The sequence below is a fragment of the Arvicola amphibius genome, chromosome 11 (genome assembly GCF_903992535.2).
Source record: "Arvicola amphibius chromosome 11, mArvAmp1.2, whole genome shotgun sequence".
NCBI lineage: Eukaryota > Metazoa > Chordata > Mammalia > Rodentia > Cricetidae > Arvicola > Arvicola amphibius.
In genome coordinates, this window is record NC_052057.2 from 93,741,272 (window position 1) to 93,762,045 (window position 20,774).

Consider the following 20,774-nt stretch of genomic DNA (forward strand, 5'->3'; position numbering starts at 1 on the left):
TAAATAAAACAAGGAGGTATTAGCGTAAAGATAAACAATCAGAACAGGCCCACACAGGTGTGGATACTTGATTACAGGGTAGTGAGGAAAAGGGCAACCTTGTCAATAAAGTAGACACACACACACACACACACACACACACGAGGCTTACATCCACAAGTGCTCTGGTTTTCACAAAAAGAATGGTTTTGGTCTCCGGCTTTAGGTGGTACTCTTCTTGTAAGATCAGGTAGAGGTCTCTGAGTTTGGGATTCTCGTTGCTGGGATCCATGGAAACTTTCTCTAGTTCCTCCAGCTTTTCTGCAAATGGGGAGCATTTTGCAAAAGGCTTATGAATGTAAACGCTTTAGAACTTGTGGCCTTCCATTGCAAATGGCTAACCGCTCCATTGTTAGCCAGAAATCTGAGAAGTAAACACTAACTTCAACTGGTGTAGCCCTTTAGGAAAGGAGTTTAGCAATACAAAGCTCACACCATCTACAATCTACAGCTAGGGATTTGACTTGCAGTTCTGTTTAGAAAGCTGTGGAGAAGATTCCTAGGACAGTCACTGAGACTGTGAAAACTATGAAAGAAGTACAGAAAATAACCCAATCACTGAGTAACTGAGAAACTGCTCAGCAGGTCCTAGGCTACCCAGCTGGTGGAAATACAGAAAATATCCCAATCACTGAGTAACTGAGAAACTGCTCAGCAGGTCCTAGGCTGCCCAGCTGGTGGAAATACAAGGCTGCTGTTAAAAGTAAAATATGATGAACCTGCCAATGTGGAAAGATCAAAAGAGCTTTATATTTATATATTTTTATTTGTCTTTTTGTTTATTTGTTAGTTTGTTTTTTGAATCAGGGAATCTTTATGCAGCCCTGTCTGTCCTGGAACTTGCTATGTAGACCAGACTGGCCTCGAACTCACAGAGATCTGCCTGCCTCTGCCTCCCAAAGGTTGGGATTAAAGGGGGCTTTCAATAGGATATTTTAAGTTAAAAAACTGGAATACAGGATATCTTATCATTTAAAAGATGTATGGTATACTAGAGTCAGATCAAACTGGATTATGATGGTCATTGTTGAGTTCCTAAAAATAACCTTAAAAATTCAATTCTATATCCTTGCAGCTCAATGACTTATACTCAAGACAAATACAACAAACAGACCTGGTCATTAATTTCATAATTCATTCTATCACACTATGAGTTAGCGCTTGAGTTATTGTGTGTGTATGTATCTGGGGGGTGTGTGTGTGGTGGGAATGTTAGCGTGTGTTACTGTTCAGTTTTACACAAGTTCTATGAGACATTGGTGGTGGGAAAACTGAGCATAGTAGAAGCCCTTACACATGGAAATGAAGATAACACTTGCTTCATCCTTCGTGGGCAGTCCAGACTTTGTAAAACGCTAAGTCTATAATGCAGGTGAAATTTAGCTGCTACTTATGAGTCAAGTCAAAAGGCAGCAACGGACTCCCTGTGTTTGACAGCTGTTACCTAGTTCAGAAGAAAAGCCGCTCACTGCACTGAGAAGTCAGCGGGACTCCAGCACGTCTCTGTTATTTCACTAGGTCTTACTCCTAGCGTTAATAGAAAACAGACCTGGCATCCATATCAGAACTACATCTATCTGGGGATTGCAATCTGTGGTTGGCTATGGATACAAGGGTCCTGCCAAGACCACCAAAAGCATTCCGTGGGCCACACATGGCTAATTCTTCTTTACAATGAAGAATTTCGTGTTTGTCATTTGTAAGTTCTGTGCGACATTATCCCCCATATCAGTAAAACTTAAACAGTCATGTATACATTTTCCCCCATATAACTGACTGTATGTTTATCAACACAGCACATCACTGGCAATACATATGTATAGCAAATAATTTAGTATAGACAGAACAGTTATTAGTAGTGATTGCTACTAGATAGTAAATGTTCCATTTACTATGTTCCCATGTTTGGAGTATAATATAAGGGCAGTAGGGACATTTTTCTCATTATTAGAAGTATCCATAAGCCAGGTGTAGTGGTTCATACCTTTAATCCCAGCACTTGGGAGATAGAGACAGACAGATCTCTTTGAGTTCGAGGCCAGCCTGGTCTACAGAGTGAGTTCTAGGACAGCCAGGGCTACACAGAGAAACCCTGCTTCCAAAAAACAAAACAAAGAAATATCCATAAAGCATAGTTTTCTTAACATCATTAGAACACATGTTGGTGTCATTAAACATTTTTAAATTACTGAGCTAGACAGAATACCACTACTTATTAACTGTGGGAAGCAGCCTTTTCAAACCCCACTGTTTTTCCTTTTCCCAAATTAAAGGTGGAGAAGAAACAGATGTGCCTACGGGTATTAGATTTTTCTGAAGCCAAACCTTCCTGTGCCCCCCACCCCCACCCCTTTCTTTTGTTTGTAGTGCTGGGGTTTCAAACATGCTAAGGTCATGCTCCAACACAGCCACTATCATGTCCCATCTTAAACCCAGCACAACCACATCAGCAAATAAATAGACGCTAAGTATAACATGCACGCTGCCAATCAAGCCGCCAGCCTCCAGTGACGACGTCTGAGTCACCCTCACCTTCAAACCTCCGTGTAAGATCTTGCTCAGTCTCATCAAATGCTGCTTCTTTGACATCGCGGAAGAAGGCTTTGAGGTAATTAAGAGCATCTTTCATCTGGGCATCCTCACTGATGATGAGAGCATCGTTGTATTTCTGTTTCAAACGAAAGGTAAGTCTCAGTACACTTCCAACTCCTCACGTCCACTACACTGAAGTCCAACTGGCTGTACTGAGATCAAAACCAGTTTCAAGAAAATCTTTCTCATATTGCACAGCTGAGATTTAAGAGGTGAATAGCCCCTAGTGGGTCTATGATTAAAAAAAAAAAAAACTCTGAACCAAAAGCTGGTTTCCTTTTTTGTTCCAGTTAGCTAGAAATATTAATTAAGTAGATTCACTTCATATTGTAAAATTCCACCTTCAGGAGAGGAATAGCAATGGCTCATAAGAAACAATAATAAAAGCAAGTCAGGTTTGACATCCTCCTGCATCGTGGTGCTGACATTCCCCTTAAATTCCAAAGTCATAGCTAAGTCCCCATGGGCCTTTCAGAATGAAGGCCCTTACCACCAACTCTGAAAGTCCATTAAGCCTGAAAATTCCGCGAACACCTGCTATGGCCCAAGTCTCTAAATATTTCCCACCATGTTAACAACAGAGTGGCGGTTGTACTGCTAGTCCCTTCTTCTGTGTTAACCAGAGCCCCGAGTGTTCTAAGTATGTGACTTTAACAAACTAAGACCACACAGGCTTCAGGATGTGGCAACAGGAGCCACGTTTTGAACTAGGAGATGGCGGTTACCAATCACAAATCTAGAGCAGTAGGGTTTTAGCATCACCCAGTGTTCTCCAACTACATAAATAAGGCAAAGCTGGAGGTCTGACACAGACTCTGAGCCTCTCTTCCAGTCTTGTAGACTTGCTATTAAGTTTCAGAAGACAAATGAGGTTGGGGACGACTTCCTGGAGAGTTTTTAATTCGGCTAGGATGAGAAGCTAATGTTCTCTCAGCTGCCACAGGGCAGGTCCCAGAAGGGGCAGGGATCGAAGCTTGTCATTCACAGCAGCAACCTACCCGCAAATGGGACGTGTACAGAAAGAGCGCCCTGCAAATGCTGCTCTCCTTCTCTTTGTCCGGCATCTGAAACACCATGCATGCTTTGTGAACTGCAACGATCCACTGTTCGTATCTCTGCGTGCCAAATTCTCTGTTTTGAATCTGAAATAATTTTCCTAGAGGGCAAAACAAACAAGCAAATGGTTTTTAAGCACTGGTGCTAACATGCCTCATCTTATAATTTTCTTTCTTATCCATTATAAATAGGATATTTATCTTGAAGACTGAGATTTAGTAAAATGATTATTTACTAAGTGGCCCCAAATCAGAGCGCTTTACATTTATAATTGCATTTAATTTTCTTTCTTATTTCAAGAGGTCAATAGTTCATTTTAAGAAGAGGAATTGGGTTCAGAAAGACTGAGCATCTCCCCTTGAGTTAGCACAGACTTACCGAGTTCCTCAGAGACATTCTTTGCCAGTTCCTCTGTCTTCTTCATCAGCTGAGATATGATGGATTTAAATGTGTTGGTAGTCCGCGATTCCACCTTCCTGAAGACTAGAGTCAAAGGAACACGACTTGTTTGAAAGAAGCACGGGTCAAATGCTGCCATTTCCAAACCCTTCTCTGCCCTTGTGACATTCTCTGGAAAGGCACAGGCTCCACATTCACTAAGAAGTGGCCCAAATCACAGCAAATGCTCAAAAGTCTTGAAACAGCCTCACGTTGCTTTGTGCGCCAGCCTAACGTCTCTCCTGCCTCTGTGTAACCCAGCCTCTCAGCCTAGCTTTCCTGGAGCCTCTACTCTGACGGTCTGGCTGCCCTTGGGGTTCTGTGGGGTTCTGAAAGCGCCACACCACACTCCATCCCTGGCTTTCCTATTCTCTTTCTCCACACCTTCTGCCCCCTCCCGAGAGTGTTCTCATTGGTCTTACTATTCATTTTGTGTACTTCCGGCAGAAAAAGAATCACCTGTCACATGCCATGCTCTGGCAATAGAGGACTGGCAAGAACTACCGAATGCTACACGGAAGGCTGGTTCTTGGAGGGAAGAAAGGCGTGCTCCGAAACTCAGCCAACCGAGTCCTGCAGTACAGGCACAGGCAAGGCATTAGGGAGCAAGGAGAAGGCAAGTCAGTCTCCCTGGGGAGGCTGCTGTAAAAATAACACGGGAAGGAGAAAGGCAGGAACAGGAGCAGCCATGCAGAGGGCACAGCTGGGACACAGGCTCAGGATAACACATGGAGAGTTTGCAGAGTCAGGGAAAGCAACACAGTCTTTGCAAGACTTGGAAGCAGATGAAGTTCAAAGGCAGAGTGATTATTTATGCTTTAGGAATAAAGCTTGCCTAAAGACCAAAAGATAAAACTAAGCCGCTAGAGGCCAGGCAGGGGCGGCACACATCTTTAATCCCAGGATTTGGGAGACAGAGGCAGGTGGATCTCTGTGAGTTCAAGGCCACCCTGGGCTACACAGGATCAGTGCAGAAACAGATCCAGGTGGTGGTGGTGCACACCTTTAACCCCAGCACTAGAGAGGAGTAGAAAAGTGGGATGACATGGGAACTCGCTCTCTTTCTAAGGACATCTTAGCGGAAAGACCTCTCTAGTGGCTTGACTGCTTTGCTTTTCTGATCATCAGGTTGAAACCCAGTATCTGTCTCTGGGTTTTATTATTCATGCTACACAAAGGGCTCAAACATGGGTGGGGTGGGAGGCACCTTCTTCACAGTGTCCATGGGGGACACTCAGAAATAAACAGAGCTGGGCCCTCCCATTCCACTACAGGCTAACATGAAGCCATGTGTGACTGCTATCCCTCCCTGCTTACATGGCTAGTTAATCACTAGTAATCCTGCGAGTGACTCTCATTTTTTAAAACCTGTTCTGGCCTTTTGGTGAGAGCTATTATGATTTAGATCATTTCAACTACAGTTATCAGATACATACAGGAACAAGATGACCCCGTAGTATCTAGCTAGGGCATGGAGCACAGAGGCCTGACCCAGCTGCTGACTATCAACACATTTAAATTTTCTCACTACCCCCTTCACTCTCTTGCTGGTGCTTGTGTTAGGGTTTTGGAGACAAAGAGCAGGGATGCTTGTCCCTTTCAGGCTACTTTTGAGACTCAGGAGGAGGGGCCGATTAGGGAGAAAGAGAGGAAACACGCCTATTCCTAAAGTGTGGGGTTAAAATGCCTCTGCCAAACAAATACAACATCAGAGTTCATCCTCTGTCTCTGAAGGAGGAGGAGCAGAGTCACAGATTCCCAAGGGGTGTGTTCTGAGCCCCACTTACATTTCTGGGGTTTATAAACAACCTGCTCCAGTTCCTCCACGTTGTCTCTGACCGTGGCGATCACAGACGTGTCAAGGGCGGCGCAGAGTTTGCAGATATGCAGCATGGCTTCCTCTACAGTTTTGGCGTCTCCAACACCCACTGAGGCAGTCAGTCCGATGACCTGTAAGGAGAATCCCCATCAGTGGCTCTCGGACATTCTCCAGGATGTTGTGAGCAGAAGGGCCCCGAAGTGAAGCACTAATCAAATCTTATCATCCAGATACTAACGAGAGAGTAAGAGCGGAGAGGAAGCCTTCTCCGGGCAGGGCTACTCTTTCCTTTCTCCCCGTGTCTCCTACTGAGGAGGAGAACATCAAGATGTGAATGAAAAGGAAAGGCGTGTCCGTTCCAGTCACACACATGGCCCGTTCATCTTGTGTGCTTTGACAAGAGCCTTCAACATTCAGTGAAGGGGAAGCGGCCACTGAAAACAAGCGCTGTGTAGATCCAGTGGGACGGCGTCCTTCAGCCACAGCTCGACATTACTGAATGATTGACTCACCAGTCAGGCATCTGTTTACCACCAACGTTACTTGAAAAGAACAAGCTGTGGGTACCACACTAAATGTCCTTCAACCTGCACTTCCGAAATGGGCAATTACTGGAGCGAAAGGACTGCATACAACGCATGGTTTACAGCCTTGTTCGGGGCCCCTGATATTATACCATGACTCTTTATTGTGCCCATCTCGGTTCTCATCCACGGTTTCAGATCTTCCTATCCTCTCCAACTCCCTCTCCCATTTCTACGCTGATGATTTTTAGGAAAGCACCTGCCTCTCCTCTGATGGAGAAGAAGGAGAATTTATACACAAGCCTCCCTTCCTTCCTGTCCCGTCTAATAATACCCCTCTGGAGTGATTGTTGTCATGTGACGTGGGACGGGGTGCTGCTCGTTTCCTGGGTTAAGCCATAGACCCGCCCACTGTTGCTCTGCCCTCCAGATGTCTCCAGGGGCATCTGTCATAACCATCAGCTTTACCAGTTGTCCCCCTTTCCCGTTCTGCGTCACACTCAAGTGACATGGTAGGGTTCTAGGATTGTGGAGCATGCTGGGCTCTTTCATACCTCGGTGCCTCTGGACACAGAACCCTTGTACTGAAATTCATGAAGCCATCTCCCTGGAAAACTCCTCTTAGCTCCCCACTTCTCTATTAGGTCTTGCCTTGCTTTTATTTGCGTCATGACTACACCCTTTCCCCGTCTCAGCAGCAAACCTCGTGGTGAGCTGTGACATAACTCCTATGTAGCTGGCTCCCCGTGCAAACTTAACTGTATGAGAGCCAGCACTTTATCTTCTGTAGCAGTGTCCCCAGGGCCTAAAACAATGCCCAAGGTACATGGAAGCCCATGATTCACACAGTTGGCCCTCAAATCCAGATGTTAGACATCTGCGAATTCACACAACCATGGATCAAAAATACTTTTTAACTTCCCAAGTACTAAACACGTATAAATTTTCCTACCTTCATTCCCTAAGCAATACAAGAACTATTGATATAAAATTTACATTATACCGTAAACATTAGTAATCTAGAGATGATTTAAAGTATGCAGGAGGAAAGCATGTAGATTATATATAAATGCAATGTCATCTCAGACAAGAGACTTAAGCAGCCTTGATTTTGGTTTCTGTAAAGGCTTTCCACCCTGGATACCAAGGACAACTGTTTGTCAAATGAATGAACCAAAACTAAACAATGCGTTGCTAACTGACAGATCTAGAACGTGAGGAGGATGACCTCAAATGTGGCTACAAGAGTAACTAAGTGGAATCTGGATGACTAGGGCTGCTCTGAGACGTCACTTGACTGGAACTACCTGAGGCAGTGGGCCTGGCGACCCTCCGAGTTTGTGATCTAGGTATCGGAACATGATCTGATTGTACGGGTGGTGTTTACTGGTGTTATGGCATTCGTCGAAGATCATCAGGGTGAAGACAGACAGCGAGGGGATGGTTCCATCGTTGAGACTGTTCACAAGAATCTGGGGCGTGAGGATGATGATGTCTTTGTTCTCAATAATGTCCTGCACGGAGACATTATCAGTTGTTGCCCCAGAAACACCCGCTACGCTGTACCTGGGAAATGACAGAAATCCCTTATTACCAACTGCGATGTGAACAAGGAAACAAAGGTGAGATACCAGATCAGAGCAACCATTAATGAAGCTCCCCCTAAGCCCAAAAGAATACAACCGGGGAGTAGTTTAAGATAACACTCAAACCTGACAAAAAGCCAGCAATCAGGAAATGCAAGTTGGTTATAACTGACCACAATATACTTATTCTTTCAAGTCATTAGGAGATGAAAAATTCTTCAAAAAGTAATGTCAAACGAAGTATAAAATCATTAAGAATGACAGGTGTTATCACCTAAATATTAACCTCAGCCTCAAAGTCATTCACTCTGCAGAGCAACCCATGAGCACTTAGCTCTGGTGGAGCTGAACGAAAAATATTATTCCACAAAGGAGTTACCTCTAAACCTAAGTCTATGGTAATTTTCTCCGAATCATATCTTTTTTAAAAAACACAGAACAGGGGCTGGAGAGATGGCTCAGTGACTAAAAGCACTGGCCACTCTTCCCAGAGGACCTGGGTTCAATTTACAGCACCCACATGACAACTAACAACTGTCTGTAACTCCAGTTCCAGGGTATCCAACACTCTCACACAGACATAAAGGCAGGCAAAACACTAATCCACGTAAAATAAAATATATAAATTATTTAAGAAACAACACAGAACAACTAGGCATGTCAGTGTACACCATGACACTGTGACCCCAGCACTCAGAAGGTAGACGCAAGAAGATCATATCTTCTAGGTCAACCTCAGCTACACAGTGAGTTGGACAGGTCTGGCTATATGAAACCCTGTCTAAGAAAAGAGCAAAAGAAGCAAACAAACAAAAAAGAAAAAACTCAAGCGAAAAAAAAGTATATTCATTGCATGAAGCTAGAATTAAAAAAAAAGAAAAAAAGCAGTTAAACTGATTGTAATACATACCCAAGTCTTTCAAAATAGCGTGAGAACACAGTTGCCTGTTGTTCATACACAGGAATTTGATTAGCAAAAAAGACGACTTTCCCTTTTCGTCCATGTGGCAATGTTTTCAGATGATGCTCACATATAAGAAGCGACACAAAGGTTTTCCCACAACCTTTCAGTATGGAAGGAAACGGAAACAGAGAGCCAGTGTCAGACGCTTCTCTAGGATGTCCTTACTTTCCACTTCTCCATCACCATTGGGACAGACAAACTCATCAGCTGGTGTGGGAAGCCCTTCTGTATATGTGTTGCTCTTATTGGTTAATGAGTAAAGAAGCTGCCTTGGCCTGTGATCGTACAAAGTAGAGCTGGGGGTGGGAGGACACTAAACTGAATGCTGGGAGAAAGAAAGTGGAGTTGCGAGAAGCCATGTCTATGGCGATACACAGATTAATAGAAATGGGTAAGAGCCAGCTGGCAAAACGTTTAAGTGATCAGCCAAACCGTGGTTTAAATAATATAGTTTCTGTGTGATTATTTCGTGGTCTAGGCAGCAGGGAACGAACAAGCAGCTTCCGCCAACAATCAGCTATCTGCAGGGACAGCAACAGTTTAAATGATGGCTAAAAACTATCAAGCTACTTCCTAGGTAACTTGAACTCAAACAGCAAGAACCGGAAGTAAACTAAGAAGGCATTTCTCTTGCTTTGTCCATGTTCTTTAAAAAAAAAAAATACATTGTGTTGATGGGTCAGCTTTCACAATGGCAAATGCGACGGGAGAAAAACTTGAACTTCTTCATTTTATCACAGCACCCCAAAAATAGAAGAAAAAACAAAGAGAAAACTGCATAAGTTACCACAACCGACTCACCAGTAGGAGCACATATTATTGTATTTTTCCCTTTCTCAGCAGGCAGAGCAAGCTCCAGTTGGTAACTTCTGGGTTTCAACGGGCCATTAAAATTATTAGACGATGCCTCTACAATATAGAAGGAACAAAGTTAGCAAGCAGCCAGTGTTCTATCTGTCGTTCAGTGGACCTGAGTTTGGACTCTTGCAACAAGGGCCCCATTTAGGAGGTTTGGAATCCAGCCTCTTAATAACTGTCCCACTTCCCCCGTTGGTTTGACACATATACCTGTCTCTCAATGATAAAGCAGCAATAACAAGGAAATAGGAAAGGCCAAAGTAGATTCTTTCTAAAGCACGGAAACTTAATTAAGACAAAAAGAAGCAAGAATGGTCTAATTCAAAGCAAAGCTACTCAGAACAAAGAAACAACAGACCCCCCCCCCCCAAGACAGCTGAGAAGAACCAGGCTGTTGGCATCAGGTTCTCAAAGCAATGTTAGCAAGGAGAAACCATGCTGTATGTTCCTCCAGATCCCAGATGGATCAGCACAACCGGGAGGTTTAATGATCTGAGGCTTTATCTCAGGAACAGGTCAGCGTACAAAATGTCAAGAGACAGAACAGCCTGAAACTGCCTCATGTGTCTAACCTTCCCACTGTAAAGAAAGAGACTTTCGTCAGGCAGTGATAGCTCACACCTTTAATCCCAGCACCAGGAGGCAGAGGCAGGTGGATCTCTGTGAGTTCAAAGCCGGCCTGGACTTACATGAGTTCCAGGACAGCAGGACTATTTCACAGAGAAATTTCACAGAGTCTGTCTCAAGAGGGGGATAAAAAGAAAAGTAAACGAGACTTTTTAGAAGGTTGAGGAAATCAGCGTTGCTTTTAAGACACGTATGGATCATTGTATGTCTGAAACATTTAAAACCACCCATACTGTATCACTCTGGCACGACAGAAGCCTTGTTTCATTCAGTTGCTGACTTCATTTGTACGGTATCTTTTTTATATTGTTCTAAAAAATGATAATGTTCTTTAAATACTATTCATTATTCATCTTATTGCCTTCCTGATACATTTTGTTATAAATATGCTTTGGTATGTCTTACAACCTTCTGGTCTCTTTATGATGAGCACATATTTCAAGGAGCACTAGAGGCCTTATCCAGCCATAGGCAACTGGCACCATGTGTATGAGAATGAGTTGATCTGAGCCCTCCACACAGATGCCGGCAAACAGAGAGCATACATCCTGCTCATCCACATGTGTGACAGCCCTGAGATCCGGGCAGGACACTGAGCAAATGGCTCATAAACAGAGGTATTGTTGTAGAGCACAAGGCTGCTTTGGGATGTCACAGACACTGAAGTTCTGGGATCACCATAGTCATCAGAGGACACATACTGGACATACACTCTCAGGGGTAGAAGGCAGATAAGATCAGCAGGGGCCGCAAAAGACAGGACAGTGGTTCTGATTATGAAATCACTATTGCCACACAAATTCCCTTTCCTTTCCTAATCATCCTTTAAAAAAATAAATAAATGAAAGGATTTTTAAAAGGCATCATATGCTGCAGAAAGCCCATTATGGAAAAGAACAAAGGATGCCTGGTACCTGAAGGTGGGCAGGGATTCTGAGAACAAACGATGCCCGGTACCGGAAGGTGGGCAGGGATTCTGAGAACAAATGATGCCCGGTACCGGAAGGTGGGCAAGGAGTCTGAGAACAAACGATGCCCGGAACTGGAAGCTGGGCAGGGAGTCTGAGAACAAACGATGCCCGGAACTGGAAGCTGGGCAGGGAGTCTGAGAACAAACGATGCCCGGTACCGGAAGGTGGGCAAGGAGTCTGAGAACAAACGATGCCCGGAACCGGAAGCTGGGCAGGGAGTCTGAGAACAAAGGATGCCCGGGTACCTGAAGGAGCGCAGGGATTCTGACTGAGAACCTGGCATTCTGGCTCCTCTTGTATGAAAATCTGTATGCTGGACATCTCCATTTCATCATCTTCAACAGCTTTACTTTCGACCCTTTTGAAACCTTTGTGAGATTGAAAAAAAAAGCTTAGAATCTTAATGTAATCGAACGATGGTTTTGGTTGTGAAAGCTCCGAAAAGTCCTAACACTAAAAACCCAAATTTCCATTGAGCTTTTACAACCATGCCCTTTCACTTCCTTAACTATTTATTTATTTATTTTTAATTCTTTAGTTTATTAATGAATTAATTGTGTGTGTCCCTCGGGGCACAGAGCGTATGTGGAAGGCAGAGGATAACTTTTGGGAATTAGTCCTCTCTGTCCTGTAGGTCCTAGAAGCTAAACTTGGGTCTTCAGGCTCAGTGACAGGAGGGAGCTTCTCTCTGCTGAGCCATCTCACAGGCCCCTTTCATTTCTTAAAGCAACAGGAAGAATCGTCTCGAGTTTGCAGCTCAGTTTGGTGTTTGAATGCCAGTGTCCTTTAGAACCACGTGACTCCAAGTGTGGACTGTGCCACTTACGAGCAGTAGGCATGGTGAAGCCCTCCCCACTCAGCAGTTTGTGTCAGGAATCCTTGCAAGAGATTCATTCCTGAGCACACGAAGGAGACACTCATGGCTTTCGTCTCTGGCTGATCCATCACCAAAGAAACAGACAGTTCCTACAAGAATTTATGCTGTAAATAAAACTAGGTGAACACTAAAACTAGAAACTCGGGTATTTATCAAACTCAGATTCAAAGCAAGAGTGAGTTTACAGAAGCCACATAATACTGCCTTAATCACAGCAAATTCTTCATCCACTCCTGCTCTCTTGGTTCCAAATGGCTTCCAGGCGAAAGAACGAATGACTATCTATCGTCCTTAATATTCAGCTTCTACTCTGGTAGGGAGATAAGTCTTGCAATTTGAACCATTAGGTCTGGAATTTTCAAGTTATTTCTCTGATAAATTTGTGCTGGGAACCCTTATTTTTCCTTCCTCAGAATCTTTCGGCTAGCAGGCTAATTCCCTCCCAGAACTCAGCCTCCCAATGCTCATTCCCTAAGGATGCAGCCTTTGGTATCTGAAGAGAGCGTCTTTCATGAAGAGTAAATTCTGGTAGAATGTGGCAAGTCCTAGGAGGATGGTGAGGGGCACAGTATGGTCCAAGGCTCTTTCCTGGAGCACCCTACCTTCAACAATCCACAGTTCACTGAACGTGTTGTTTTCTTTCTCCAAAGCAAATTTCAAAACCTTGGGCCAGTTCTCCTTATCCGATCTGAGAAGACATTCAACCATCTTCTCCGCACCTGCCATCATCCCTTTGGTGAAACAGATCTGAGCGAGACAAATGCAGCACACCATGGATCAGTTAGCTCTGTCTTCGCTGAAGAAGTATCTACTCAGGTAGCATTTGACCAAAATCACCGTGAAGGATGGTTCAGTAGGCCTTGGTTCACATCATTTTGCCCCACCCAGTACTAGCTTCTAAGATATTCTTTCCTTCACCTTTGTCCTTTATATGTGATATCAATAGATCAAGCCAAATGTTCTCATCTTCTGAATCCTGACATCCATTACCACCAGCAATCCCAGGGCAAAAAAGCTAACCTGTATGACAACCATTCACACAAAGGGTATCAGCATACAGAGCTATTTGAAAGGCTCCAACCGCACAACAATAAATATTTTACAGAGTAGGTATTCTATGACTCTTATGTCTAATGATAACTAAAATGTACTGTGTATATGTTATTATGCATCAAGCTGACATAAGCAATGTATGTGCAATACCTCATTTAACCCTACCAGCATGTAGTTAAAGTACATTTGTCTTATTTTAGACGTGGAAAAACAGATGCTTAGAGAAGCTACAGGAATTGCCCAGGATCACATTTATAATAAATGTATCTATGTCCAAGAGCCTACCTTTTTTCTTTTCATTCGCTATACTGTTCAATGTGATTTGCATGTGCATAAAACACTATTGGGAGAAAGAGTAGCAAGGCAACTTTAACTGAGAACAGGCTAAACTTCAAATAGCCTAGCAGAAAAATGACCCCATTCACATTAAAAATTCTTTTCTAGTCATTACATTTTCTAGTTGAGGTCTTTTATGGGTATCAATTATCCTTTGAGGGCCTAAAATAAGACAGAAAACAGGAGCCATTTCCATGAGTCTCAGCATTTTTCTCTAAATTTGGTCTTTTGCATTAATTTACCTGTCTGATTTCCTCACATTCCTGATTAATCAAGCATTCAGACAATTCAGGAAGGATATCTGTTGGGTTGATTCTGGTCTTAAATTCTGGCTGTAAACGCTGTAAAAGTAATCTGTGTTCCTCTAACTTTTCAAGTTTTTGGAAATCCCAACTTTCGATGGCTTCATAAAGTCCACAGTAACCTGAAAAGAAAGAAAAGTGGGGATATCTTAAATGAGCCCAACATAAAACTCTTTGACCATCAAAATCATAGGAATTCTGTTTGAATCAATGGTAAGAGACCTCAAATACATGGTGCCAGACCCACGTGGTTTTTGTCTTTTAAATGCCCTCAGGCATTTAGTCACAGCGGTGAAGGTCAACTAATACAGCTATCCATGATTTTCCACGGAGAAATAGCATTTATTTTTGGCACCCAAAATTCGTTCAGGTCTTCCCAAATTCATTATCTTTCAGGGTAAAGTCCTAAGGACAGATGTGAAGCTTTATATTTGCCCTTAGTATTAAATCTTCAAAATGCCCCCATGCACGTTAACAACAACCTGCAATTTACTTTTTAAAAATATTATTTATTTATTTTATGTGTGTCTATGTGTACCATGGGTGTGTCTGTTGCCTGCGGAGAGCAGAAGAGGGTGCCAAATCCCTGGAACTGGAGTTACAGAAGTTTGTGAGCCATCATGTGAGGGCTGGGAACCAAGCCTGGGTCCTCTGCAAGAGCAGCAAATGCTCAGAGCCACAGAACCACATTTTCAGTCCCCGATTTACTTTTTAAATTAGTCAAATTCATCATGTTTACCTTCTTAGTAGGAACTAGTAAAAAAAAAGAAATATGAATCTTACTTCCTGCTCTTGAAGATCCTTCCTTCCACACCATTTCAAGAAAAGATTATGCCAATGGGCAAATCAAGGGGGGAAATGGCTTCCAATTAAAGTAACCCAAGAATGTCTCCTCCCTCTAAGGTGCCTGGACAGAACCCCCAGGCTTCCCTGCCTCTAAGACCCACATTTACTTCATTCAGTAGCCTGGGAAGACAATGGGTTTTATTCCTACATACCCAGGAAACTAACAAAAGAGCTCCAGGACAGGGGAGAAGGTCCAGTAGGTGAAGAGCTCACCACACACACAAGCATGAGGACCTGAGTTCAATCCCCAGCTCTCTCATGTCAACAGCCAGGTGGAGCAGCGTGGCCCTATAATCCCAACCAGTCTAGCCAAAATGGTTAAACTCTGGGTTCAATGAGAGACCCAGGTTCAAAACCTAAGGTGAAAAGCTCCTGAGGAAGACACTTAATGTCAACCTCTGGTCTACACAAGAGTGCCCTCAGACGTGTACACACACACACACACACAAACATATGCACGTGTTCATCCCCTACCTTCCCCAACTGACCTCCCCGCTCCCACACACAAAGAAGCTTCGCCATGACGAAAAGGAATCCGCTGGATTCTGTTAGGACAATCTCAGTATGCTATCGCCCCTGCAGTGTCTTTTCAGGCTGCCATGAAACGTTAGCAAGAGAAGAAAAGAAATGTGCATAAGCCATATCCAGCAAACACCAGCACTCATGACATGTCTGACGCACAGCTACATGCTGAGGCACGGCCACTACATGCCTGACGCACAGATACATGTCTGACACACAGCTATATGTCTGATGCACAGCTACATGTCTGAGGCACAGCCACTACATGTCTGACATACAGCTACATGTCTGATGCATAGTTATATGTCTGACACATAGTTACACGTCTGAAGCACAGTTACATGCCTGATGTACAGCTACATGTCTGATTGACAGCTACATGTCTGATGCACAGCTACATGTCTAATGCACAGCCATTACATGTCTGATGCACAGCTACATGTCTGATGCACAGCTACATGTCTGATGCACAGTTACATGTCTGATACACAGTTACATGTCTGATGCACAGTTACATGTCTGACGCATAGTTATATGTCTGATGCACAGCTACATGTCTAACGCACAGCCACTACATGTCTGATGCACAGCCACTGTATGCCACTCATTTTTGGAAAGCCGTAAGTGTTCAGCAGAGTGCACATACCTCTTCTGCAACATTTTTCATAACCTCTAAAGTTATTCTATATGTGTTTAAAAGGTTCTTATTTACATATATTATTTAGAAAGTTCAGAAAACTAGTAGAGGCTAATAAATTTAAAATATATAATTCATGGTTTATTGTAGTTAAAAAATTATAAAATTTACCACCTAACCACTTTTAATTAAGTTCAGCAATGTCGAGTAAACTGATTATGACAAAATGAGCTCAAGGGTGTTTTCCTTGTGTGAAAACTGTAAGTCTATGCCCATGAGCAAGGCCTTTGTCCCTCGCTCCACCTCCTGCAAACACCATTCTGTTCCTATGGCTCCGAGTCGGAGGCTGGCGTGGGTGGAACACTTACAGCACTGTGGCTCACTTACCTGGTGCAAACCGTCTCAAGGCTCACCCACGTGGTAGCATAAGTGAGCTTCCCTTCCTCTGGAGAACTAGAAAGGATTCTGCTGTAGGCGTGTACCATGTGTTTTTCTCCTTACATTTTATTTGTTTTTTAACTGTTTATTCATTCTGCGATGCTGAGATATGTTTGAGTCTAAGGCCTCACCATTACCTGGGGGAGTGCTATCACCCGGATGGACGCTATTTGGGATGAAGGCTATTTGCACGGCTCGTATTTTAGCTGTGGTGGGAAGCGCAGCTATGAACACGAGTGCAGAATTCGCTCTTCAAAGCTTTGTTTTAACTCTTTAGGGGAAAATTCCAGGAATGGGTCTTAATGCAATGGGATTTTTGTTTGTTTGTTTGTTTTATTTTCCACAGCAGCAATAGCACTTTAGAGTCTGCAAATAGTGCACAAACCTTAGAGTTTCCCCACATCCTCACAGGAGTAATGGGTGTGCAGCAGTAACTCGCTGGAGAGTTCCTTCCCATTTCATTGAGGATGAGTTGACTTTGAGCATCTTTTCACATGTGTGATGGCTAGTTGTATGTCTGGAGAAATGTCAAACCCTTTATTTTTATTAGGAGTGGGACAGGGCGGAGGCACCGGAGTGCCACAGCGCATGTATGGAGGCTGGGGAGTTATCTGCAGGAGCTGGTTCTCCCTTTCCACCTTGTGTTAAGGCAGGGTCTCTCTTTTTGTTTCTGCCATATACAAAGCTAGCTGGCCCAATAGCTTCTGGGCCACCCTTCTGTCTCTACCCCATCTCATGTAAGAATGTTGGAAATTCAGATGCACACAGCTGAATCCAGCTTCTTCGCGTGGGTTCTGGGAACCCAATCCTGTGCAGCAAGCCCTTTCATGAGCTGAGCCCTCTTACCAGCCCACCTGAGCAGCCAATCCACTTTGTCTATTATTTTAACCAGGTTTCCTCTGTTGAGTTACAGGAGTTCCTTATATTATATAATATATATCCTATATATTATAGATAATAATCCCTCATCAAATGCATGGTTTGTAAACATTTTCTCCCATTCTACGGGTTGATCTTCCACTCTGGCAGCTGTGACCATTAATGTACAAAGATTTTCAGATTTTATGCAGCCTCATTTGTCTCTTTGTGTTCTTCCTGGCTATGTGCTTGACATCATGTGTGCAAACGGACATGCTTCACCCCTCATGGTCCAATATACATGTTTTAAAATTCCCATAATGTAGATGTTTAACTTATCAACTCCTTCCCTTTTGTCAGAGTAGTCACAAGGCATTTGTTTGCTTCCCTAACAATGTGTTTAGTTTGGCTCAGGTGGAACTTTATAGCTATGGCAGCTTATGATATAAAATTTAATACCACATGCCTACAATTCAGCAGAATTGTCATTCACGTTCACACAGCTGCACTGGAGCGTAATGGGCCTCTGTGTCAACACTATAAAACTGACTTGCTCGTTCTCCTCTTAAAAGACATGGGTATTCTAGTAACACGGACGCCTCTTCCCCCGTTAAAACAATCCTGTAGGTTCCTTTGGATGTTTCTGGTAGATAATTCTATCATCTGCCTGAAAATGGTCTTTACTTGTCCTTGAACAATGAGGCACAAACTACATACAGACGCCTCAAAATTAATCCCTTTTCCCTTATTGCATTCAAACTCAGCAGAGTAAAGTAAGTCTGGTTTGTGAGTGAGAAGAAGGAACCAACCTGCATTGTACAGGGCATCCAAAAAGGCCCGGAACCAGCCTTCCGTCTGCAGCTGCAGCAGGTACTGGAGGAACAGGGAGGCAGCTTCCATGGGGCCCTTGTTGTTTTTCTCAGCCTGGATGAACTGGACCTCCTCTGCAATCAGAAGCAAGAACAGGTGAGCAGCCTGCAGAACCACTCCTTACTGGGAGGCGAAACAGGCCAGCCCCTCCCACCTGGGCTGGAAGTCATAACCACACAACAGAAGCAGCTTTGGGAAGCAGCAGACTCTGCTCATTCATCAATACACACTTCCCATCCTTTACACAAGCGGGTGCAGAGCTCCAAGGGTGCACTCTGCGAAAAGAGTGCCTTCAAGACTTTTGAAAATAGATAAATAGATAGATAAGCTCCCCAAAGTTGGCAGAAGTCATAGTGGAAGGTGTTACATAGAAGGAAGCAATGGCTGGACTGAGAGGGTGGGGTGAGACCCCATGGCGTCAATAACCTGTGCAGCAGGCGCAGTAAGCAGCTTGAATTAAAAGTACGCTTGTGATATTTTGTTCTGGGTTCCTGCTAAGAGTGAAAAATACAGCAGAAAAATGAGGGAGCTAAAGAGACCAGTGAGAGCGGGGGCGGGTGGGTGGGCAGGAAACACTAGCAATTGCTAGCTTCAAAATGAGGGTATGGGTGGAAGGGACGGGAGGGAAGGGGGAGGAGGAGAAGGGGAGGAGATGAAAATTTTTAATAAAAAAATGAGAAAAAAATGGTATTCATTTTGAATAGACATGCTAACTCTACCTAGGAAGTAAACAAACCACTCTCCGACTGTAGTCCCACATAGTCATTTTTTTCCATAGCAGACAGAGTACAAATTTCAGAGGAGAGAGCCAGTTGCCAGTGTGGTTTTCTGTGCATTCTTAGAGACTAGGAGACCTGGCCTGCAACACTTAACAAAGGTATCGGGAAAGAGCAAGGAGAGGAAGTCGTCTGCTTTAGCTCTCATTTAAGGATCTCTATCAACAGCAAAGTTCCTGTTAATAGTCACACTTTCTCTAGTCAAGGGAAGAACTTGACGGACTTTAGAGCCTGGACTCCATCCCAACTATTGAATTACAGTAAAAAGAAGCCCTTTACCTACAGCGCAACCCCTCTGTTCTCTCTTCCCTTTGCACTAAACAGTCACTACCCAACTTCACAGATTTTAATTATTCGGGATTTTTCAGGCCTTGCAAGGCAAGTACTCTACCACAGAGCTATTGGCCCGGCTCCCATCTGGACATTAATGTAAATGGTTCCATGTAGCATATAGTCTTTGCAACTGGCATCTTTTGTTGAACATGTTTTAAGGTTCATTCATCTTGTACATGCTATCATTCTTTCCTTTAATAAAAAGATATAAGAACGTAACAAGCCAATGAAATCCCATCGCTCGGCAGGCACTGGGGCCGTGTCTACTTTTTGGGTATTATAAATAGAAATGCAACGAGTGCTTCTCTTGCTGTGAAGAGACATCATGACCGTGGCAACTTGTATAAAAGAAAGCATTAATTGGGGGCTGTATCGGGGAGTAAGCCCATTGTCATCATGGCAGGGAGTAGGACCTCACGCATGGTGCTGCAGCAGTACCTGAGAGTTACATCCTGATCTGCAGAGAGAGAGAGAAAGAGAGGGAGGGAGGGAGACCGGGGTTAGCGTGGGCTTTTGAGACCTCACTCAGCGACATTTCCTCCACCGAGGTTACACTCCCACAAGGCCACACTTCCTACTTCTTCTAATCCTTTTAAACAGTTCCTCCACTCTGGTGACTGAGCACTCAGATATATGAGCCCATGGGGGCCAGTCTCATTCAAACAGCCACAGTGCTCATAGACAGGTTTTGTGCAAACGCGCTTCTCGTAGGTACACTTATAGATATGATGAGACTGCTGGGCCATGCAGTAGCTTCGCTTGAACAGAGTGCAGAATTGATACACCGTTTTCCAAAGAAGCCGCACAATTTTGCAATCCCACTAGCAACCTGAGATTTATTTTCTACACATCCTAACTGGTGCCTGTGACCATCTTTCTCCTTAAGCCATCTGTATGAGCTGCCTGTGGCTGCGGCGACACTTTGACACCCACCACATAGCTTAAGGCAATAGCGACATTTTTTTCACAGCTCCAAGCCTGTACATCTGAAATCAAGGTGTTGGTGGGGCGATGCTTCCATCGAGGACTAGAGGAAAGCGCTTCCCTTGCCTCTTACAGCTTGGGCGGCCATCAGGGTTCCTGGCGTCCTCCTGTCTCTGCATCTTCACACTGCGTCTCTGCAGCTGGCTTGAGGTCTCCCCCTACACCTCACCTCTGTCTTCACAAGGTATCTTCTTGGTCTTTATGCCTCCACATCTTATAAGGGTATCAGTCACACAGCATACCACCTTACTCCAATAGGACCCCACTTACCTCTGCAAAGACCCCCATCTCTAAATAAGATCATGTTCTGAGCTACCTGGAATTAGCACCCCAGCATAATTCAACTCACAACAGCAACCAATCCGGTCACTTCTAGCTTCCCTAGTCCGCAACCTTACCTCTTTGAGTCCTAACATCTGTCCTGTTGCTCACAGCTGTGCTCTTACCTTCTGTGACATGACCTTCCCT

General features: G+C 43.9%; 1 protein-coding gene across 1 annotated transcript in view; it reads right to left on the reverse strand.

Annotated features, from left to right (window-relative positions):
- The window catches only part of Ddx58 (DExD/H-box helicase 58), a 38,064-nt gene that overhangs the window by 11,169 nt on the left and 6,121 nt on the right, over positions 1-20,774 (reverse strand). Inside the window, exons 2-13 of the mRNA XM_038348049.2 lie at positions 18,153-18,287; positions 13,983-14,164; positions 12,954-13,098; positions 11,720-11,842; positions 9,820-9,927; positions 8,965-9,118; positions 7,776-8,034; positions 5,913-6,075; positions 4,066-4,170; positions 3,630-3,787; positions 2,572-2,707; positions 152-300 (exon numbers count right to left, since the gene is read on the reverse strand). Of these exons, the coding sequence (XP_038203977.1) occupies positions 152-300; positions 2,572-2,707; positions 3,630-3,787; positions 4,066-4,170; positions 5,913-6,075; positions 7,776-8,034; positions 8,965-9,118; positions 9,820-9,927; positions 11,720-11,842; positions 12,954-13,098; positions 13,983-14,164; positions 18,153-18,287 (1,817 nt within the window). The remainder of the gene's footprint in view (positions 1-151; positions 301-2,571; positions 2,708-3,629; positions 3,788-4,065; positions 4,171-5,912; positions 6,076-7,775; positions 8,035-8,964; positions 9,119-9,819; positions 9,928-11,719; positions 11,843-12,953; positions 13,099-13,982; positions 14,165-18,152; positions 18,288-20,774) is intronic.